Raw genomic sequence first — 22,794 nt, forward strand, 5'->3', positions numbered from 1 at the left:
ATTTCTATGTACTAAAATTCACAAACACAGTGGTTTGAAAGCACAGGGCCATGGGGCCAGAAAGTCTGGGTTCAAATTCCAGTTCTGCAACAAATAATATGACCTTCGGTAAGTTACTTGATCTGAGTTCTGGTTCTTTTGTATATAACATAGGATTAAACAGCTAATGAGGTCTTGTGATAATTCAAGGGAAAAATGTATATAAAACTGTTAGCCCAGGCCGGGCGCGGTGGCTCACGCCTGTAATCCTAGCTCTCTGGGAGGCCGAGGCGGGTGGATTGCTTGAGGTCCGGAGTTCGAAACCAGCCTGAGCAAGAGCGAGACTCCGTCTCTACTATAAATAGAAAGAAACTAATTGGCCAACTAATATATATAGAAAAAATTAGCTGGGCATGGTGGCTCATGCCTGTAGTCCCAGCTACTTGGGAGGCTGAGACAGAAGGATCGCTTGAGCCCAGGAGTTTGAGGTTGCTGTGAGCTAGGCTGACGCCATGGCACTCACTCTAGCCTAGGCAACAAAGCGAGACTCTGTCTCAAAAAAAAAAAACAAAAAAAAATACTGTTAGCCCAATGTTTGGCACATTATAAATGTTCAATAAATACTTTAATGGTATCAAAAGGCTGTCAAATGTAATGATACAATCTCTGGATTTTAGTGCTTAAAAAAACATATTTCATAAATTTTTTTGTTTGAAGTCTTTCAGAATCAATAAATACAATTTGAGAATCTAACTTGTGCAAGTGAAAATTAATCCTATACAAACTTTATAATGAGACCATTTACTATGGCATACAATTTGCCTCTTATAAATAACTTATCTTATACATTTTTAATTGAGGGAAAGCAGGGAGCATCTAACAATCTAAACATCAAACTTTTGAAGTTTCAAGAGCACTAAATAATATTAATAATATTAAGCTGCAATCAACAGTAATCTAAGCAGCTGACTTAAAAATTAATTATATAAAATTCTTGCTTAGTACTTACACTTATTGCATGTTATTATAATGTTGAGATAGTGGCTGCTGTAGTGCCCCAGGCTAGATGTATTCAAGTTTATATTACTCAGTACCCAAAGCTTTGAAAAGCATACCATATTTATAAAACTATCACTGCAAATGGAATCTAATGTAATCTGGATACCTGTGATGGCTTTATCTACCCCTTATCTTTCATAAGCAAATTTTTAAAAAGCTGTATTTTATGGACTTAATATATTTCAGAAACCGTCTCTTTTCCTTAAGTTATTATCCAGAGAAAAGGTTAAAGAAAACTCCTTCAACCTATTTTACAGTCTAAAATGACATTATATTAATCCTATAAAAAATAAATATAAAGCACAATTCAAGGAAATTGATTTTTTTAAAAAGTTCCCTAATTAAACTGTAAGGTTTGTAAGTACTCCAATCACAAGAATAAGAGAAAATATACAAACTGAAAATGAACCTCACACATAGATGTAAATAAAGCCACTCTTTAGGTTGCCCATTAATCCACAAGTGGCATATTCATCTTATTTACAGTATTATACCCCCTGCCATGATATTCCATTACCGAGTCACGCTACAGACTCCATAGTTAACACTGTAGGAACCATTTCTTTTTAAACATAGTTTTCTCTATTTCCCTTTTGGTTTGTTCTCACATTTAAAAAAAAATCTGTATAATTAAATTTCTTATGCTCTTAGACATTACTAGAAAATGTCAATTAAAAGTTAAAGAAGTGATGCTTGAGGTCTAAAACATATTTAAATTTATATTAATTCTTCTAGAAATATTTTAATGTTCCTGCTTGTTATGGTCTTGGCTCTCCATGTGAGCAAGTACTTCTTACATATTTTTGTAAGTCTGTGCAGGAAATTTATGCCACCTTTAACTGTCAAAAATTTCTATCCTTTCCATTAGAGAATGTCTAGAGAGTTACACACACACAATAATATTCATGTTTGCTTGCTTTTTTGTTTTCATTTGCTTTTCATGAACCTGTTTCTTCTAATCAGTCATCCTTGTCCTAAGATTCCTCTCTGACACAGAGGATTTCAAAGTCCAACTAAATTCTGATACCCTCATCATGTCTTCACAATCACCAAACCATCTAGAAGCATGAATGGAAATATAAAAATATTTACTAAAGTGTAATTAGACAGACCTAGGCTTTGAAGCCTTAAGAGACACCTTTTAATTGACAAAATTAATACCAAAGTTTAAGCAGGAAAAATAAATTTTTTGGTATGAAAGGACTGTCAATGCATGTTTATACTGCAAGTCCTGACGCAGACAAGGAGAAGATGTGTACTCCCAAAAAAACCTCTAAAATAACTATTAAGGTATGAGTAACCACCTTGATTTGGGTGTTCAATGCTATTTTGTCCATTTGATATGCAGAATAATGTAATATGGAGCCATGAAATCATCTTAAACCCTTTAAAGACTTGTATAAAGCTGAGTGCAATGGCTCATGCCTGTAATCCTAGCACTCTGGGAGGCCAAGGCCAGAGGATCGCTTGAGGTCAGGAGTTCAAGACCAGCCTGAGCAAGAACAAAAGTGAGACCCTGTCTCTAGTAAAAATAGAAAAAAGCCAGCCGGGCATGGTGGTGTGTGCCTGTAGTCATAGCTACTTGGGAGGCTGAGGCAGGAGGATTGCTTGAGCCCAGGAGTTTGAGGTTGTAAGAGAGCTATGATGACACCACTGCACTCCAGCCTGGGCAACAGAGCAAGAATGTGTCTCAAAAAAAAAAAAAAAAAAAAAAAAAGAAGAAGAAGAAGAAGAAGAAAAGAAAAGAAAAAGAAAAAGACCTGTATACTATGTATACTATATTCATAAGGCAGGTAATTATTATTGAGTAAGCATTTAAACGCTACATAGAATTATTGACCAAGTAACCCAGAAATTAGATAGTTAAGTTTCTGAATACACTACTTGGCTCAGTTCAGCTTGAACAAAATATATTATAGGCAGCAAGGAGTGGTAGTAGGGGGAAATGAGGAAATAACATTTGCTAGATGTCAAAAGTGCTGCATATTACAAACTACTGTAGAATCTATAAGAAAAAAATTTTTTTAAGTGCTATAGAAATCAAATGGAGAAAAGCTATATGTAGCCTATGTAATGGAGAGCCAAGCATCCTGGTAGGACAGGTACATGGCACCCCCAAATACCACTTGAAAGGCAGTCTGCTGAGCGAGGGCTCTTAAAGTCAGATATAAGTTCAAAATTTGACCTACAATTTAAAGATGTGAGAACTTGGGAAAATGTTTAACTTTTCTAAGCTTCAGGTAAGATAGGGGTAGTGTTCATCAGGTTAGCATGAGGATTGAAACAGATAAACGTAGCTAGCCCAAGATGCCTGGACAAAGTGGCTCAATAAATATTAAGGTATTCTCTTTTCTCCTCAAACTTATAAGTAGCAGAAAACAAGAAGAAAAAAAAAAAAGATACAGGTCTTCCATCTTGGATACATACTTGAGAAAGAAAATGGACATTTTAAAATCTTTATATGGGAAAATATCCTAAAACTAAAAATGGGGGATAGCAGAAGAGTGAAGAAAACTGAGAAAGGATTATAATAACCTTTACAGATTCCTCTGGTTGTATGCATAAGAACTGTAAATAAAGGTGTACTAGGTAACCTCTAAGTACTAGACTAAGGAGAATTTCTTGGAGGTGAACTCTATTGGGAATAGTAGCTTTGAGATTAGTGACTTTAGCTCTGTAAGGAAATTAAAAGGGAGTTTCTTGGCCATTTAACCAGATGGACATTTCTGAGATTACTAGTATAAACAAAAAAGATGCCCTCAAAAAATGGGACATCTAGCTGGAAGCAGTAGCCCATGCCTCTCATCCCAGCTATTTGGAAGGCCGAGGGCTGAGGACCAATTGAGCCAAGGAGTTTAAGATCAGCCTGGGCAACACAGCGAGAGTTCATCTCAAAAAAATCAAATGAAACAAACAAAAAAATAAAACAAAACAAAACTCAGGGTCTTTTTTTTAAGCGAATCTTAAGAAGAAACATCTTTCTGGAAAAGAACTCAAACAATGGGAACAGATATTGACAGGAACACTAAGTCAGATGGAAAAAAGGGAAAGATACAATTTTATTTTCATAGAAACTTGGTATAGAGTGGAAGAGTCATTTAAATTCATAGTTCATTTGCCTCATAAGCTGAAGTCAAGACACAAGAATAAAATTTTACATATGAATCCTGAGCTCATGGGTAGTGAAAAGTTCAAAAAGAGGGATCGGGTTTCACAAGCTTTATAAGTGATCTTTTTATACCATATGACTAAGAACATACTTATTCATGGAAAGCTTATGAGCCCAATCTTCTGAAACTGTCAAACTAGAGAGAAAAAAATATTTACACAAATGAAAATCCACAAAAATCCATAAAATTTTTAAGAATAAAGATCTCTCTTTTAGATAAGGAATGTAGAAAAGTATCCTACAAAATAATAATCAGTAGGCTTTAAAATATTAATATGCACAGTAGCCAGTCTATTAAAGACTTGTCTGGAGGGAGTCCTAAATACTATTTGGTATTATGTCACTGGTTCTAAAATACTGATACATAGAAGTCTAAATGAATGTTTTAGGAAACGGTCACTATCTCAAAACAAAACAAAAATCAGATTTCTGTTCTAACAGAATCCTGAATTTTGGGGGGGGACAGGGTAAGGAGATGGTACTAGGAAGAAGTGAGATGCTTTTCTTTTATGAGTTTGCATGGAGGCTTAATATTAGGGACTTAAGTTTCTATAAATGCGTATCTTCAAGTTGTAAGGATAAAGAGTTAAGTATAATTTACATTAGCTATAAATATTATTTTTTTTAAAGTCCAATTAACTATAATGAAAAATTATCACCTTATACCTAACCTAAATATTTCATACTATACTTCAGGCTCTTTCCTACTAATTCTGTACTCAGATGGGTACTGGATTAACCAGCTTTTATGTATTAATACTTATAAGTAAATACCTAAGTTAATTAATTGTTAATATCAAGAAAAAATTATTTTGTCTATCTTTGGAAAATATCTGAATTAACTTATATAGCTTACATCATTACTTACTTTTATAGTAAGCCACTAAGCTTAATATATAAAGACCAAAATACTGCAAATCCTGATGGCCTCATATACTTTGCCAAAGTTAAAGCTTTCTAAAAAAGGTCTAGAAAACAGGAGCTCATTTGGTTTAGAAATTTAGCTCATTAATATCTTCCACAGCTTCACACCATTTTCCCCCAATATTACAGGGGTGATTAACAAGGTTATAATTTTCATATATCTGAGTTTTAATGGATGAATCAGCCTTTAGTCTCAGTTACTGCATAGATTTTTTTCCTCTTCCTCTTATAAACACCACACAGGATTGATATTCAATTCTCAATTACATAAACTGAAATAACACAGACCCAACACTGAGAAGTCAATCGCATAGGAAATACAAAAACAAAACAGCGAATTTCCTAATAAACAGACACAGGAAAGGAATACAATTTAAATATGCTATAGTTTACTGCCTGGATTTTGCTCCTCTTTTGAATAACTCAAAATGACAGAAGTGCTCCAAACTAGAAAACTCTCATGTCACTTAAGGAAAACTCTAAATTGCAGTTATGAAGTGGGGGGCAGTTGACAAAGCATTAAATTAAAATTTAATTCCTCTGGTTATCTGATTTTTAGAAAATAAAAACTTAAAACCCAGAGTACACTGCCAAAGAAAATGTACTGGTAATCAAAATCCTAAATGACTCCTGATAGAATTATACTCTATAGATTATTACTACATCAACAATATTTGTGACATTACTTTGGAATGTAGGTAGTGTTTTTTTAAGTCTGTAAATCAGCTCTAGAATGGAAACAAAATGCCTATATACAGCAAGAAAAATGTAGTATTAATATAAAACCCACAGATTTTTTTTCTTTCCCTTTTCAGAAGTGTGCCTGGCACTGTGTAACTGTGGTACTGCCTTCATCACTCCCTCCAGCTCTAGTCTTGCTAATTAAAAGGTTGATCACAGAACAATGCTCTTCTCATTAATTTCAGTGTTCCGATTGGGCAGGATCCCTGCTTACCCCACCTGATCTTTTCACACTGCTGAAGTTAATGTGACAGGAGCCTGAAGATGGATTACCTGCTGCCATATTGCCCATCGCCTCCAATCAGGAGCTATCTGTGTAAACTGATTGTTCTAATTTGCTCTCATTATTTTTACAATATCAGGAGAAAATAACGCACACAGCTCACTGTCAAAGCCATGAAAATCAGCCATTAGTTAAACCCCGACACTGAGTGGCTTTATTAGACACACTGCAGTTTATTGATGTAGCTCCAGTCGAACAAGGCAGCATTTGTTTCAGTAGGAGGAAATGTTTATATGGAAAGTAAATATTTATTGTGATAACACACCCACAGCAACAGGATATTTTAAAGAATCCTGTTCTTATTTCAGAGGCTTGATTTTGACAATAACTTTGGTTGGGTTGGCATAAGAAAGTAGGTAACATTTAATATACACCTAATAGCATGAAAATCTATCTATTAAATCTATAAGCACTCTTTATCTCCTATACTTTGTATAAATAAGAAACCCTATTCTGTGATTACAAAAACTAATCGGTAAAGAAGGGTAGTTCTTTTTTGCTCCATACAACCACAAATACATTTTTAAAATTTTAGACTTAGGAATAAAAATTATCACTATAATAATTATAACAGGTGTAATTTTAAATAAGACTGTATTCTTATAAAATGTAAGTTTTCAATAAGATTATTAACCCTAATACCATAGATATTCATAATATATTTGAGAATCAGAAAATAATCAGCACAGTAAAGCCAGCTAAGCAAACAAGCTGGGATTTAAACCCTTCAGTAACTAACGGTTTCTTAAAGCAGAAGGGAGAACTCTGCAGAAAGGTTTGATATTCAGTGAGATAATATATTTAAAGAACTGTCCTGGGCACAAAGAAAAAATATGTTCATGTGGTAAAGAAAATGCTAAACTCCAAAAGAGAACAGATTTAAATTTGGTATTTCTAGGCTTGCTTGCCTGTGGACATTTTGTAAAAATATTAGCTAAATGTTGCGTGAACGACATTTTAGGGGGCTGGATAGGAGGGTATAAATATTAGAAACTGATGTCTTTTAAATAAAAGAATTTAACTAATCCATATACTATTTCCTCCACCTCCCCTCTTTAGTATTAGGAGGAAACATGGCTTCCTCCTGTTTTCTTTCTACACTAAGATTCCTAGGTAATGTGAAGGCAAGAGTATGCCCTTCTTGCTGCTCCCCTTTTAATGGCCACTTTTTTTCCCCTAAGAAACGTGTGCCATGCTTTTCTCCTTAAAATTCCTGCACTAAAAGACTGCACCATACTGCACTCCGCAAAACGTGCTGATGGCGCCAATTACAAGCCCCCAGCCGAATGCTCCAGCCCCCACCATTCGGGCAGATTTATGCGGACTCTTGCCGACGTTATTACAAGTCAGAGTTTATTGGGAAATTGTTACATTATGCGGAGTGTCTAACAAATTGCTTATGCTGCTATAATTGGATTACAACAGCCGCTTGCTCCCACCGGTAAGATTAGGCAAGTAGGACTCCTGCCGATCTCTGAGCGTTAGCAGTAATTTTATTTGCCTTGCCTCTCTCTTTCCTAACAACATGCCTCTCTCCCTGCCAGCTGTCTGCTGAAAAGGCACAGGCTTGTTCCTTGGCCCTAACAATGCAATTACAGCCCCGCAGATCGCACTGTTTGTGCATTAAGTACAGAGCCAAAACGAGGCGAATTGATCGTTTGACTTTTGGAGAAGCCATGTGATCTCTCTGTGCGGGTGATCTGACATGCATCAGCAGGCAATACTGCAGTCATTCTTGATGAAGAACTTTCTTCTTTCACCCCCTTTCCCCCTAACCCTTCCTTTTTCACTGAGGAAGACACTGACTGGGCTCATCTCATGCTAATCTTGATCAATCCACAAAGACAAACTTGATCTTATTAGCTTCCTGGCTAGATAGAAATGTGAATAGGTTCTAGTATCTTGAAGCGCCTCAGTCAGATATATCAGTGGTTCCTAACAGCTGAACCACTGGCTGCTATCTAAAAAAAAAAAGGTTCATAAAGAGTTCATTGAGGAAGAGTTTACAGAAACACTGTAGTTCAAAAAAACTATAGAAAGTTTTAGGTTTTGTCCAATAAATCTGCCTTGGAATGGCTTTGTTATAAGCTCTATCTATCTATATTCAAGGGCCATCAAAAATTAGCACTGAAACTTGTGTCCTGCCTTTCTCTACAGATCTGCTCTACTGGAAGATGCTAGTGGCCAGTGAGCACAATCAGTGCAGTTGGACTTCAGGGTTAAAAACAGCCAATCTGACCCCCATTTGGGGCAAAGTCTTAAACACATTTTGATGACAGTTTTCTGTTTCTTGTGTCTTTTTCCTGTATATTTAACAATGAATGAGGGTAGTGAGGAGACTGCACAAGCAGTCACTCTTATTCCAAGGCATTAATTCATGAAGATTCTGTGCTGAGGTCTGGACTTTTTTTTTTTTTTAAATTAACTCTCTTCTTGGTTGAAAATGGTTTGAATTTTACCAATTTTAACATAGACCAAGATTCCTGCTTACACTTTCCTCACCAATGGCATATGCTGAGGGTTCCTAAAGCTGATTACATAACAAATGTGCAATCAATCTGATCCCTTTTGGTGCCCCACATCTGTATTCTTAAATAGCATGTACCCCTAGGGAAAATGTATTCTTGCATCCTTCATTTGACAAATACACAAACTCTTGCCTATAAGAGGGGCCCTCGCTTCTCTTACTAATTCCAAAGTGACCTTGGGAAAGTCACTTTACTGTGTCTTTCTCAGAACCTGTGTGAGTTCAATGTCCAATTAACACATTAAACTCATATGAATATTTAAAGACTTTAAAACATATATTACTTCTGAACTTCATTTCTGCCTTTTTGAAACAGGAATAAGCCTAATTTGTAACATGTTATATTATAAAGTTTTTCCAACTACACTGGCCTCAATGATACAGTAAAATCTTAGTATGTTCTCTACAAAGCTAATGTTTAGAGCTGACAAAGGCGCTTGTGGGAAGAATGGACCATCTGACATGCTACTTGTGGAACAGTATATTAAAGAAGCCTGTTAACATGTAGTTTAAAACTCAAAAGAAACTCCGAACAGCTGAAATGCCTTATAAATAGCGCAGACCCAGAGGAAGTGCAAACGTCTGCATTGTGAATTGTAGATCTTAATTACCGACAATGGCTGGTACAGCAAGTAGCACAAAAAAAAAAGTGAAACAGTTGCACTGTTCATGGTTAGCAATAATTCTTCAGGAAAATATTTACTATCAATCAGTTATGAGAAAAGGGACTCTGTGCTCGTAAAACAGCACGTTGCTTCTCATACCAGGACCATTTTGCTTCAGCATAATCTGAATTTAAACAGCTTGTTTCCTGCGGATATAATTTTGGAAATAAATAAAACAAGTCTTCTATCAAAATCTGGAGTGAGAGGGAAGAAACATCACATTTTTCTGTCTCAGTCAGTTTCAAACAGATTATTAGACTCAAGTAAAAAACAATAACAACAAACAACAACAACTAAAATACAGAACATCTACAAAGGACTACTGAAGGGATTTATTTTCCAAACATAAAGAAGCAAAACTTCTCCTACCAGGGCCAAAAATCTAAATAGATGTATTCTAATAATTCAATTTTAACTCTATGTGTTTGTGTATATGTTTGTGGGTATAGGTGAGGGTAAAGTAGGGAAAAACCTAAAACCAAAATTGTCAGTAATATTTCACCAAAGTCAATGAAAAGACAACATAAAAAATTATGCTCTTCAGTTTTCCAGTTAGTTTTCTTTACCAATTAAAAACCATCATGAAGGTTCACTATTAGGTACAATGCGATTATGGATTTTAAAGACTAAGTTGACAGTTAATAATGACTGTCCTTTTAAAGCTATAATAAATACAGAGCTCATAATGTTCCAAACACAAATCTTGTGAACTACAGGGCTATAATCAGGAGAAAGGATTTTGAAAAAAAAAAAAAAAAAAAAAGACATTTTAATGTTTCAAAATATTACTTGGATTAAGCTATACTGATAAACTGACCCCTTCCCCATTTTTATTTTTAAATCTTTTCTTAGGCCTCTTCCTTCAAGTTAAACATTCAAAAGACCTAGGATAGGCAACCTAAGGTAGCTGTAGTCTTAAGGTAGCTGTAGTCTATCTTATACCTTTGATTACTTTTATTCTAAAAAGTACCCTTTTTATAGATCCATTGTAAGACTAAGATATTTCCGGCAAAGAAGAGTCACGTACAATGTACTATAGGGGTCTGAACATAACAACATTGCTGCTTTTAGGGAAATAATTGTTATCAATGTTTTCTCTAAAACTCATACAAACAGTATTCAATAATGTTTTAGATTATAATTACTATCTCCCACCAGTTACTCTTATCAGAATTTAGTTGCTTTCAACTAGACGACAAAAATGGTTGATATCACTATATTACAGCTGTTCTCACATGGAAACAGTTGGATATTCAGGCTACATTGCAGGACAATCTGAATCAAGAACAGATACTTGTACCAAGTTCAGAAAACATTTCAGCCATATCAATGTAGCAGATGAAACTATTCAGTTAAGGGCCAAAGGTGAAGATCAGGAAATAGGGACAAGTTTGTAGACCTACAAAAATAATAGCAAGTTATTCCATTCAAAGGTCAATCAATAAATGAGGCCAATAGAAACATTACAGAATCACGAGACACCACACATAACAAAGGTAAATAAAAAAGAGAAAACTCTTTCACTAGTCTCATGCTCTGAGTACTTCATTGGAGGCTGCTGCAATAAAGAAATTTTTTCAACTTCATGTTTTTATTTGCTATGGATCAACTGATTATTTGGTTCAAATCTGAAGCAATGAATCAGAAGACAGGACATGGAACAATAAAATGAACCAAGAAGTTAGTTAGGTTCCAATGGGAAATAATAGAAATTACTATTAAATTAGAATATTTAAGGGGACAAAGAAAGGATATAGGTCTCAGAATAATGTTAAAATAAGCAAGAATGGAATGAAAGGGTCACCATCTGGGAACAAGTGAAACACACTGATGAGCAGCAATGAGCACACTTATTTCCCTACCCAAGAACATGGAGGAAATTTTATCATTATGCCAGATGCCAGAAGATTTCTAACTGTGTACTACTAAAGTAGAAAGTGGGAGGAAAAACAAAAACCAAACAAACCCCACATCACACAGACACACACCAACCTAACTATGTAGCTTTAGAGATCCTGGCTTACAAAGTATGGAGAAAACAAAAGGAACAGATGCTCACTTGGCCACCTCTCAATGAAACTCATTAAAATTGTCACCCTGTCCTTGGATTGGTGCTCATGCTAAGATTTTACCTTGTTTAGCAAGAAGATACCCACTTGTGATGAAACTGAGAGCAGCATGGCCAAAAAGGAGGAAGAGTAGTTTTATTTTTTATTTTTACAAGATTATTTTTAAAGGACCAAGTAATCATACCTGTTTCTAAATACAAATGCTGGATATGAATAAAGTTAATTAGCACTTGCTAGTTGTGAGAAAAATGACTGAGAAAAAATATATAATTTGTTATATTCACATTTTGTAGGAAATTATCAAGACATTTGTATGTAAGAGACACCTAACAGATGAACTCTACTTTTTTAAAGCACAATTTTAAATAAATTCTAGCTGAGCATGGTGGCTCCCGCCTGTAATCCTAGTACTCTGGGAGGCTGAGGCGGGTGGATCACTCAAGGTCAGGAGTTCGAAACCAGCCTGAGCAAGAGCGAGACCCCATCTCTACTATAAAAATAGAAAAAAAATTAATTGGCCAACTAAATATATATATAATTAGCCGGGCATGGTGGTGCATGCCTGTAGTCCCAGCTACTCGGGAGGCTGAGGCAGCAGGATTGCTTGAGCCTAGGAGTTTGAGGTTGCTGTGAGCTAGGCTGACGCCACAGCACTCTACCCCAGGGAATATAGTGAGACTGTCTCAAAAATAAATAAATAAATAAATAAATTCTGACATTTCTTATATGGATCATTTCAGTGGTTATATTTTATATATTTTCAGTTGACGAAGTAGGCCCAGAGACTACTGCATTTTTTTTTTTTTTTTTTGAGACAGAGTCTCACTTTGTTGTCCAGGCTAGAGTGAGTGCCGTGGTGTCAGCCTAGCTCACAGCAACCTCAAACTCCTGGGCTTGAGTGATCCTTCTGCCTCAGCCTCCCGAGTAGCTGGGACTACAGGCATGCGCCACCATGCCCGGCTAATTTTTTATATATATATCAGTTGGCCAATTAATTTCTTTCTGTTTTTTTTATAGTAGAGACGGGGTCTCGCTCTTGCTCAGGCTGGTTTTGAACTCCTGACCTTGAGCAATCCGCCCGCCTCGGCCTCCCAAGAGCTAGGATTACAGGCGTGAGCCACAGCGCCCGGCCTAGACTACTGCATTTTTAAGAAATAAAATTTCGTAAATTTTATTTAAGCAGAGCCCTCATGAATGGGATTAGTGCCCTTAAAAACGAGACCCCAGAGAGCTAGCTAGTCCTTTCCATCATGTGGGCATGCATTGAGAAGGCACAATCTATGAAGCAGAGAGGAAGCCCTCACCAGATAACTCTTGACCTGTGTTCAAGCAATCCTCCTACCTTGGCCTCCTAAAGTGCTGGGATTACAGGCATGAGCCATCATGCCTAGCCTGTATTCTTTTCTTAAATCTATAATCCTATAAGTTTTTAATAGCAATACCGAGTAAAGATGCCTACAGAGAGCACTGTTATGACGTGATGTATATTGATGAGTAATATTACTTACTTTGGCCACACAATTTTCAGTCTTCATAGCAGTGCTTGCTAGACATACTGTTTCTTGGTTTAAGCAAAGTCTGGCACAGCTGTTATAAGTCTGTAAAGAGAATTTTTGGAAAAAGTTTTTTAAAATATCAAAATACTGCCATACACAGTTTTCAAATTCTGCTCTATTTCTCAAAATAAAAACGCAAATAGATTATTTTTTTTAAAAAAAAGATGGGCTTCTTCTCTGGGAAAACACCAAATGGCGGATGACGCCGGTGCAGCGGGAGGGCCCAGAGGCCCCAGCGGCTTTCGTGGAGGCTTCGGCAGCGGCATTCATGGCTGTGGTCGAAGAGGGGACCGAGGTCGCAGAGCTCGTGGAGGCAAAGCCAAGGACAAGGAGTGGATGCCCGTGACCAAGCTGGGCCGCCTGGTTAAGGACAAGAAGATCAAATCCCTGGAGGAGATCTATCTGTTCTCCTTGCCTATCAAGGAGTCTGAGATCATTGATTTTTTCCTGGGAGCATCTCTCAAAGATGAGGTTTTGAAGATTATGCCAGTGGAAAAGCAGACCCGCGTTGGCCAGTGGACCAGGTTCAAGGCATTTGTTGCCATCGGGGACTACAATGGCTATGTCGGTCTAGGTGTTAAGTGCTCCAAGGAGGTAGCTACTGCCATCCGAGGGGCCATCATCCTGGCCAAGCTCTCCATAGTCCCCGTGTGGAGAGGCTACTGGGGGAACAAGATCGGCAAGCCCCACACCTGTTCCTTGCAAGGTGACAGGCCGCTGCGGCTCTGTGCTGGTACGTCTCATCCCTGCCCCTAGAGGAACTGGCATTGTCTTGGCCCCTGTGCCCAAGAAGCTGCTGATGATGGCTGGTATCGATGACTGCTACACTTCAGGCAGGGGTTGCGCTGCCACCCTGGTCAACTTCGCAAAGGCCACCTTCGATGCCATCTCCAAGACCTACAGCTATCTGACTCCTGACCTTTGGAAAGAGACAGTATTCACCAAGTCTCCCTATCAGGAATTCACTGACCATCTTGTCAAGACCCACACCAGAATATCTGTGCAGAGGACCCAGGCTCCAGCTGTGGCTACAACATAGCATTTTTATATGAGAAAAATAAAGTGAAATTAAGTCTGTTAAAAAAAAAAAAAAAGATGGGGGTCTTGCTCTGTCACCCAGGCTGGAATGCAGTAGCATGATCATAGCTCACTGTTGCCTTGAACTCCTGGGCTCCAGCAATCCTCCTGCTTCAGTTTACTGAGTAACTGGGATTATAGGCTTAAACCATGGCGTCTGGCCCTCAAAACATATATTAAAAATAAATAAATTGGAGCATTTTATTTTATTTTATATTTTTACTTTTTTTAAAAAAATTTTTCATTGTTTTTTTCTTTTTTTCCATCCTAGTTTGTCCTAGGAGCATTTTAAATTAGTGTACAAACTATTAGTACACATAAATTCTGGGCTCAGGGTTCAGTATTTCTTTTGTAATGACTAATTCCATGAACATTTACTATTCATGCACATATAATACAACCTTTTTTAAAAGATGAAATTTACTGTTCTTAAAAGATATTTATACGGCCGGGCATTGTGGCTCATGCCTGTAATCCTAGCACTCTGGGAGGCCGAGGCGGGTGGATTGCTCGAGGTCAGGAGTTCGAAACCAGCCTGAGCGAGACCCCATCTCTGCCAAAAATAGAAATTAATTGACCAACTAAAAATATATACACAAAAAATTAGCCGGGCATGGTGGTGCATGCCTGTAGTCCCAGCTACTTGGGAGGCTGAGGCAGGAGGATCGCTTGAACCCAGGAGATTGAGGTTGCTGTGAACTAGGCTGATGCCATGGCACTCACTCTAGCCTGGGCAACAAAGTGAGACTCTGTCTCAAAAAAAAAAAAAAAAAAAAATGTAGATATGTTTGTATCCGATTAATTTTCCGGCAGATAACAATTATAAACTATAGAAAAACACTTAAAAACTATGTAAAGGCATAGTGAAAATTAATGTTGATCATAAGTGGTCTTATGTAAAAACTGACTTAAAAGTAGGCAGAAACTGGTGAGGGAGATGGCAGGTACAGACTGATCTTGAAAGAAGAGAACCACACTGGGTGAGATATGTGTTTATGTGCTTTTCCTCCCGAAGGCACTTGCCAGTCCACTTGGTGTAGGGTGGCTAGAAATCAATTAGAAAGCCACAGTCTTTTGGCTTAACATATAGAGGAACTGAGAAGAGAAATCCCCGAAATTAGAACCACAGGGGAAGGAGGAAGCCTAAAAAAATACATATAAATTTTTCTTAACTCCATGGCTAACCCCCCAAACTATATACATGAAGGAGAGACTCCAAGGATTCCAATGGAAAGCAACAGCTGGAAGGTTGAAAGACCTGGGCAAAGATTCCAGCTGCTGCTCATGAGGGGAGACAGAGTGTAGAATTTGATTCCTACCAACTTAGGCTTAAAAAACATCTCAGGCTTTCCACTGAAAACTCAAAAAGACCTTAAATTGAGATTAAAGAGTATGTTTTAGGAATAAGGGATCTGCTTTAGGACTAAGGGCAAAATTAAAACATACCTGACCTCAACAAATGTAAAACCAATCCTATACAAGGCAACAGTGACCACTGAGTAATTTAATCAGAGGAAGATAAAAGAATTCAGAGTTTCTGCAATGTACCCTTTATAATGTCCATTATACAATCAAAAATTAGTAGATATGAGAAAAAAAAAAGATAAATGGGATCCACAGTTAAGAGTAAAAGGAATAAAAAAACCAATCCTGAGAAGACCTAATTGTAGGAATTAGCACATATTATAGCTCTAAAGAAGCTATAATATATCCAATGACTTAAATAAAAGATATGATCACAACGAATAAACACATGAAAAATTTCACCAGAAAAATGAAAACCTAAAATGAATCAAATAGAGATTCTAGAATTAAAAAATACATTATCTGAAATTAAAAATTCACTGGATGGGCTCAAAAGTAGAATGAAGGTGGCAGAAGAAAAGGTAAATGAATTTGAAGGCAGATCAACTGAAATCATATAAACTGAAGAAGAGAGAAAAAAAGAAAAAGAAAAAACAAAGAAGGGTCTCAGTCATCTGTGATAGAATTTTGGATTATTTAGCATATGTGTAGTTAGAGTCTGAGGAGAGAAGAGAATGGGGCACCAAAGAAGTTATAAAAATAGTAGCCAAATATTCCCCAAATTTAGTGAAAACCATTGGCTTTCTGAGCTAGGATCAGCAAATCCGAGGTAGATTAAATACAAAGAAAACAACACCTAGCCCAATCAAAGTCAAAACTGTTGAAAACCAGTGACAAAGACAAAACCTTGAAAATAGCCAAAGAAAAAAGACATGATATATACTGGGAGCAATGATGTAAATAACAGTAGGCTTTTTACCATTAACAATTAAGGCTAGAAGACAAGCGAACCACACGTTCAACGCGTTTAAAGTCCTGAAAGGAAAAAAAAATATCTCAAACCAGGTTTCTTATGTTAGAAAAGGAAATTACAAATACAGAAAGAGAGAAATTTAGAGCAAACCCTGTAGTGTTGAATTGGAATTGGAGGTATCAGTGTGAACTCACGGTTTAAAAAACAAACAAACAAAGAAACAAAAATATATATGTAAAAGAAAAGTTAGTGTTTGAATCTTGGCTTCTAAATACCATTCTAAATACCACTCTAAAGGGAGCCATAGATCCCTGGAAATATGGCTGACTCCAGGACTGACCAGGGAAAACATAAGACGAACTTGTAAATACTCAAGAGGATGGAGATAATGTCAATGGGCACAGAAGACAGCCTAAGAAAAGGCTTTCATTAGCTCAATATGAAACAATTTGAGTATTAAAAGATATTAACAGATTGCAACCTGTGGAATAAATAGGAAACATTTCTTGAAAGACACAAATTACCAAAACTGGCACAATATGAAACAGAAAATCCGAACAGCTCTATACCGATTAAATTGAAATTGCTGTAAAAAAAATCTTCTCATATAAATTTAAATGATGAGTTAAAGACACTTTCCACAAAGAAAACTCCAGGTCTAAATAGCTTCACTGGTGGGTGAATTCTACAACATTGTAAGTTAGAAACAATACCAGGACCATACACAAATGCTGTTAGAAAATGGTGGAGGGAAAGACTACCCAGCTCATTTTATGAGGCTAGCATAACCCTGATATCAAACCTGAAAAAGTCATTAAAAAGAAAGTTATAAACCAATATCCCTCATTAACACAGACACAAAAATTCTTAATAAAATCAATTAATGGAATTCACCATATTAACAGAATAAAGCAGATAAAAACCTATATGATAAATCTCAGCTAAAGAAAGCACATCTGCCTAAATTAACCACTTATTTTTTTAAGAAAGCCTCAGCAAGCTATGAATAAAAGAAAACTTCATAAACGGCATCTAAAAAACTTTTGACTATCATACTTAACCATGCAAGACTTAAAAACTGTCCCTCTAAAATTGGGAACAAGGTGAAGATATACTCTTACCACATCAATTCAACATTGTATTGGAGTTCATGGCCATTAAAATAAAGCAAGAAAAAGAAACAAAAGGCAAATAAGTTGGAAAAGAAGAATTAAAATTGTCTTTATCTATCAATGACAGAAAACAGGTCAACAGTCAAAAATCAATCGGATTTCTCTACTCTAGCGATACATAATGAGAATTTAAAAAATTTACAATAGCATTTAAAAACATTGACTACCAGGGAATAAACTTAATATGTGCAAGAAATATACACTAATAATTAAAACACACTGCTTAGAAAAAATTAAAAAGACATAAAAAAAATGGAGATATACACACCATGTTTAATGACTCAATGTTAAGATGCTAATTCTACTCAAATGGATATATAGTTTCAATAAAATCCAGAGCAAAACCTCACAGACTTTTTAATAGAAATTGCTAGGTTGATTCTAAATTTATTAACTATATAGAAATGCAAAGAATCTAGAATAGCTAAAACAAAATCAAAATAAAAACAAATCTGGAGGACTCATACTACCTGATTTCAAGACATTATATAAATGGCTAAAAATGTAAAACAGATAGATACTTTACAAAAGAAAATACCTAAATATTTAATGAGCTAGTGCTCACCAAACCCTTTATATAAGAACACTCATAGTAATTTCATTTATAAAGATGGTAACAGATAAGATAGCCACCAAAAAGAGAACAGAAAACAAACTGGAGTATAGTTATTCAGTGAAATAAAACAATATAAGAGAATAAAGTAGTGATATACATAGCAACATAGGCAAATCTCATAAACATTATGCTGAGTGAAAGTCAGACCCCAAATATGTATCATTCCATTACATGAAATTCTAGAAAAAGCAAAACTAATCTATAGTAACAGTAAGCTGATCAATGTTTGATTCACTGGGGATAGGGAAATTGAGTAGGAAAGCAACCGAGAGAACTTTCTTGGATAATGAAAATGTTCTACAGCTTGATTTGGGTGGTGGTTAAACAGGTGGGGGGAATAGATTTATCAAAAATTCATTGACTTATACAATTAATACCTGGATAATTCATTGTATGAAAATGTGCAATATAAAATAAAAAGCATATGCAGTTAACATTTTAGGGGAAAAAGTATTATAGAGGTTTATCTAATCAATTAACAAAAATACAATGCTATTTTTCTAAAAAACATTAAGTTATGAAAAGCAAGAAAACTAATTTGTTTTCCTTCAAAATTTTTACCTTTCCCCTCCACAAATAAATATAATGTATTTAGAGGAACATTAAACAGATTTTAAAAACCTGTGCTAGGCCTAAGGAAGTTAGGGCTACCTAAAGTAGAGTAGGGCTACCTAAAGGCTTTTATTTTCTAAACATTCTATCTGTAAAATGGATATATGACCTTGCTTATCTCCCAAGGAAGTAACATAGATTGGTAAACTAAAACTTGTCACAACTGTTTGACCACTCTGGAATAAACAGGCTAAAACATTCAATATTTTCCTATTATAAGATTCCTTCCAGCTTGAAATCAAACTAGTGAATATAATAGCCACAAGCAAGATAGGTTCTGTCCCCATGCAGCATCTGAAAAGGTAGCTTCATTGTTGAACCAGAGGCAGAGAGTTTTGCGTTGGAGTACTTTAATACGTTTTTATATTGCATATAAAGCACATAAGCATAAACCAGTGAGATGCTTTGCTGAAAACTACCTTTTTTGTGAAAGCAGGCTGTAATTCTGAACAAGTTTTCAATTTTCACACTGCTGCTAGGGTAAAACATTTTAAAGAGTTTAATTTTTTACAATGGATTCAATGACATAGGATTATCTAACAAAGTAATGGCTAATCAATAGAAGGTTTAGTTGTCAGGTGAAACATATAACACACTAAAAGGGATTGATTGCCAGGGTTCCCCTTATTTACTAGAAGGTATATATTTAAAATGACACAAACTTGTTACCAGGCTGCATTCTTTTAACCTTGCAAAAACCTGTTTACAAAATCTGTTCAGCAGCCCTATAGCAGAACAAGATATAGTATAATGAAAATGGCTAGTGATTGGGGGTGGGGATGAGGGGGATAGGGACCTTCCAATATATGGTAACATCAAATCATGTCCCAAGCAAGAATATGGCCCAGAAAAAGCAAACTAAACAGCGACTCTATGGAAGCTGGAACTGGGCTTTAAAAATGCCACACAGATGCTACTGAACCTCGTTCAATAGCTGCAAAGCTGTATCCAATTTCATTCCGTGTCGTTCTTTGGACAGATTTTTTAAAGATTCATGCAGCTGGGCACTATAGGCTTTTCCTCTCTTTCTTTTTTTTAAATGGTACATCCAGATTAAGCACTGAACACAAAATGAATTGGGCCCACATGAATTTTGACCAGCATAAAAACTGTTTCCTTTATAATTTATTCACAGTAGCTCAACTCTCTATATGAAAATATACTTTTTATGGTCATTGCAACCCAGGAGTTCAATAATATTTTTTCTACTAAGTCAGTGATTACACAATTTATCAAAGAATGATTACATTGAAATAAAAATAAAACAAAGCACCAACCCCCTATACAGTCTTCCTTCCTCAAAGTAATTTTAAGAAAGCTGGTTATTAAATTGCTTCTTTTGGAAGAAGAGTTTTTGTAGCTAGGCACAAATTGCCAAACCGTGTTTTTTTTTGTTTGTTTGTTTTTTTAATGCTATTAGACTCTAAAGGATTCAACAGAAGTGAGAAGTTATATAAACAAATCACTTCATCAGATTTGGAAAGATCACTTTTGTCTTACTTAAGAGACCTACATTAATTACCTTTAAGGTCTTTTACATGGACTATTTAAAATAAGCACAATTTATTTATTTATTTCAAATGAGGTACTTCTTCCAAAGTATTAAATAATGTCTACAAATGCAAAAACATTTTTATAAATAGGTAATTAAAATAGATGACTAAAATTAAGTCAAGCTGCAAAACATTACCCAGAATGCACTGTGATTTTTTTTTTTTAATAAACATCTCAGGCAATTTTTTTCCATGCAAAGCCCAAAGCACTTTGGGGGGCGAGGAGGGGGAAGGTAGGAAGTTTCGTAGGGTAAAAAACCCACACATATATAATGAAATAATGCCAAACTCCCAACGAAAGTATTTACAAGATAGTCCCTTAAGCACAGTTTGTCATATTGCAATTACACCTTGCCTACTGCCAAGCCAAAGTGCTTACTATTGCCACTAGAGGGAGAAGTGTCTCAACACAAAGCAATGGCAGATAGGGAATGGGTTTTCTTGAGCAATTATCAGAACAAAGCTCCCTTGGCTGTGTGTACCTTCTAATTACTCAATACAATTAAAATGACTAACCTAAAACAAATAGGGAAAAAAATCCTGCCTGCCTGATATCAGGGACTTCATTATACGTTCTCCCCTCATCAATCAAATCAGAAAGAAGAGAATGCCATCATATACGAACATTACAGAGCTATTAAAGGAAGTAAATTCTGTGAGCTTTTTTTTTTTAAAAGGAAGAAAAGAAGTGCTCTCTTGAAAAAAGAAATGTCTTGGCATTTACCCATCTGGATGCTGCTTGAAAACAAATTGTCCTCCAAAGAATGGAAATACAGTATGTTTTCTCTCAGTTCACTGGCTTAAGAATGACTTTTTTGTTGTTGTTGTTGTTTTGTTAACACACAGTATAATGTCATTTTCTGTGTCAGTGATGTGCTTTCTCCTCCTACTCATTCAACTGTATAAAGGAGCTATGCCCATCAGACTTCTATGCTTATACTGGCTGTTTTAAGTTTGAGTCCTTCACTGCTGCTTTTTTGTAGATCTACTCCAAGGCAATGTTTAGAACAATGTAGGAATTTTTGAGGGGAGGGAGGCATTGTAGGCAAGGAAAACAGCTACTCATTCCTTCTAAAAGGCTTATGTAGTTCCCTTTATAAGGCCCAGTCATTAACAGAAGATGACAACAGAGTCATTTTTCTTTCAGCTGACAATTGTGACATTTTTCCAGCAGCGTGCAAGGTGTTGAAAACCTGGCAGCTGTTACCTCCTGGGATGAAGATACTTTTTTATCCTCCCTTGACAGTTTAACTCAGTGGGTCAGCACCTTTAAAGACTGCAAAGTATCCTTGAAGAGGATGGAAGCTTGAATTACTGCTCCCTCCCTAATCAATGTAAACCCTCACTGCAGGTGAAGTCTCCATCTATAGAGGTGCATGGGGGAGGAAAATGTAATGCCCTGAGCCAGATGGTTTTTATCTTGTTTTTAAAGAATAAAGGAACAACCTAACAAGGGAGACAGCTACTTTGTTAGCTTCTTGGCCTCTCTCATGGCTTTGCATCCCCAGGGTTCCAGCTACACAAGAGAGAGAATACAGAAAAACGTAAATACTTAAAGAAATATAACTAGAGGGCTGGCATCATGCTGCTTTCAAAGAGTTGAGAGAGCCCTACTCAATGCTTTATTTATCACTGCCCACGTTCTCAGGATGGTAAGTGGACACATACACAAAGGGAATGGGGGATGGGAGAAGGATTAGACAGCGGTCACAATTTACTCAATTACAGAGAAAGGCAGTGCTGACAGATCCTATTAGCACCAAAGTGAAGCAAAGAAGAGTTGCATGTTGTAATGCTACACTTTCAAAAAGTAACAAGTACTTTCATGTATCCTCCCATGCCTTTGCCCTTGATTGTAGATGTGAATAAAAGCTATGAAAACAATGGTTATGGTTTCCTTGGCTTTACAATTTAGAAGTAAAAAAGAAAATTGTAGCTACTTTGTACATCCTTTAAATAGAACTTCATACTTTACTTATGCCAAGAGATGAAAAGATTATGCTGAAACTAAGAAAATAAACTTTCTTTACAAGGATACATTGCTTTACCTTCCCCTTCAACTGTCCTATCTTCAGATGTTGGAGATGAAATGGAAAAGCAGGAATACAAAATGACTTGGTGGCACAGGGAGTAGTGTCTCTCAACTTTCTCCTTCAATAGTTCTTTTATGGGCAATGTCTTCAAGTTTTGGAATTATTGCAGTGGTGGTCTTATAAATACAGGTCAAGAAGGGTTCTTTCCTTCTCTATTTTCTGGAAGGGTTTGTATAAAATTGGTATCATTTCTTCCTTAAATTTTTGATGAATTCACCAGTGAAACTATTTGGCCCTTCTGATAATTAATTAAATTTCTTCAATAGACATAGAGCTATTTAAATTTTGTTTCACTTTGTGTTAGTTTGGTAAGTTGTATTTTTTAAAGAATTTGTCTATCCATATCATCTAAGTTGTCAAATTTTTGGCATAAAGTTGTTTATAATATTCCCTTACTATTATTTCAATGTCTGTAAGAATT

At 36.0% G+C, this 22,794-nt stretch overlaps 1 protein-coding gene and 1 pseudogene across 10 annotated transcripts in view; one reads left to right on the forward strand and one right to left on the reverse strand.

Moving 5' to 3' along the window:
- BTRC (beta-transducin repeat containing E3 ubiquitin protein ligase) overlaps positions 1-22,794 on the reverse strand; it is a 185,743-nt gene that overhangs the window by 61,712 nt on the left and 101,237 nt on the right. For all 10 annotated transcript variants that reach the window (XM_076009832.1, XM_076009836.1, XM_012769203.2 and 7 more), the window contains one exon: positions 12,925-13,014. In XM_076009832.1, the coding sequence (XP_075865947.1) occupies positions 12,925-13,014 (90 nt within the window). The remainder of the gene's footprint in view (positions 1-12,924; positions 13,015-22,794) is intronic.
- Positions 13,165-14,066, forward strand: LOC105873930 (small ribosomal subunit protein uS5 pseudogene; annotated as a pseudogene).

Source organism: Microcebus murinus, chromosome 14, assembly GCF_040939455.1.
Source record: "Microcebus murinus isolate Inina chromosome 14, M.murinus_Inina_mat1.0, whole genome shotgun sequence".
NCBI lineage: Eukaryota > Metazoa > Chordata > Mammalia > Primates > Cheirogaleidae > Microcebus > Microcebus murinus.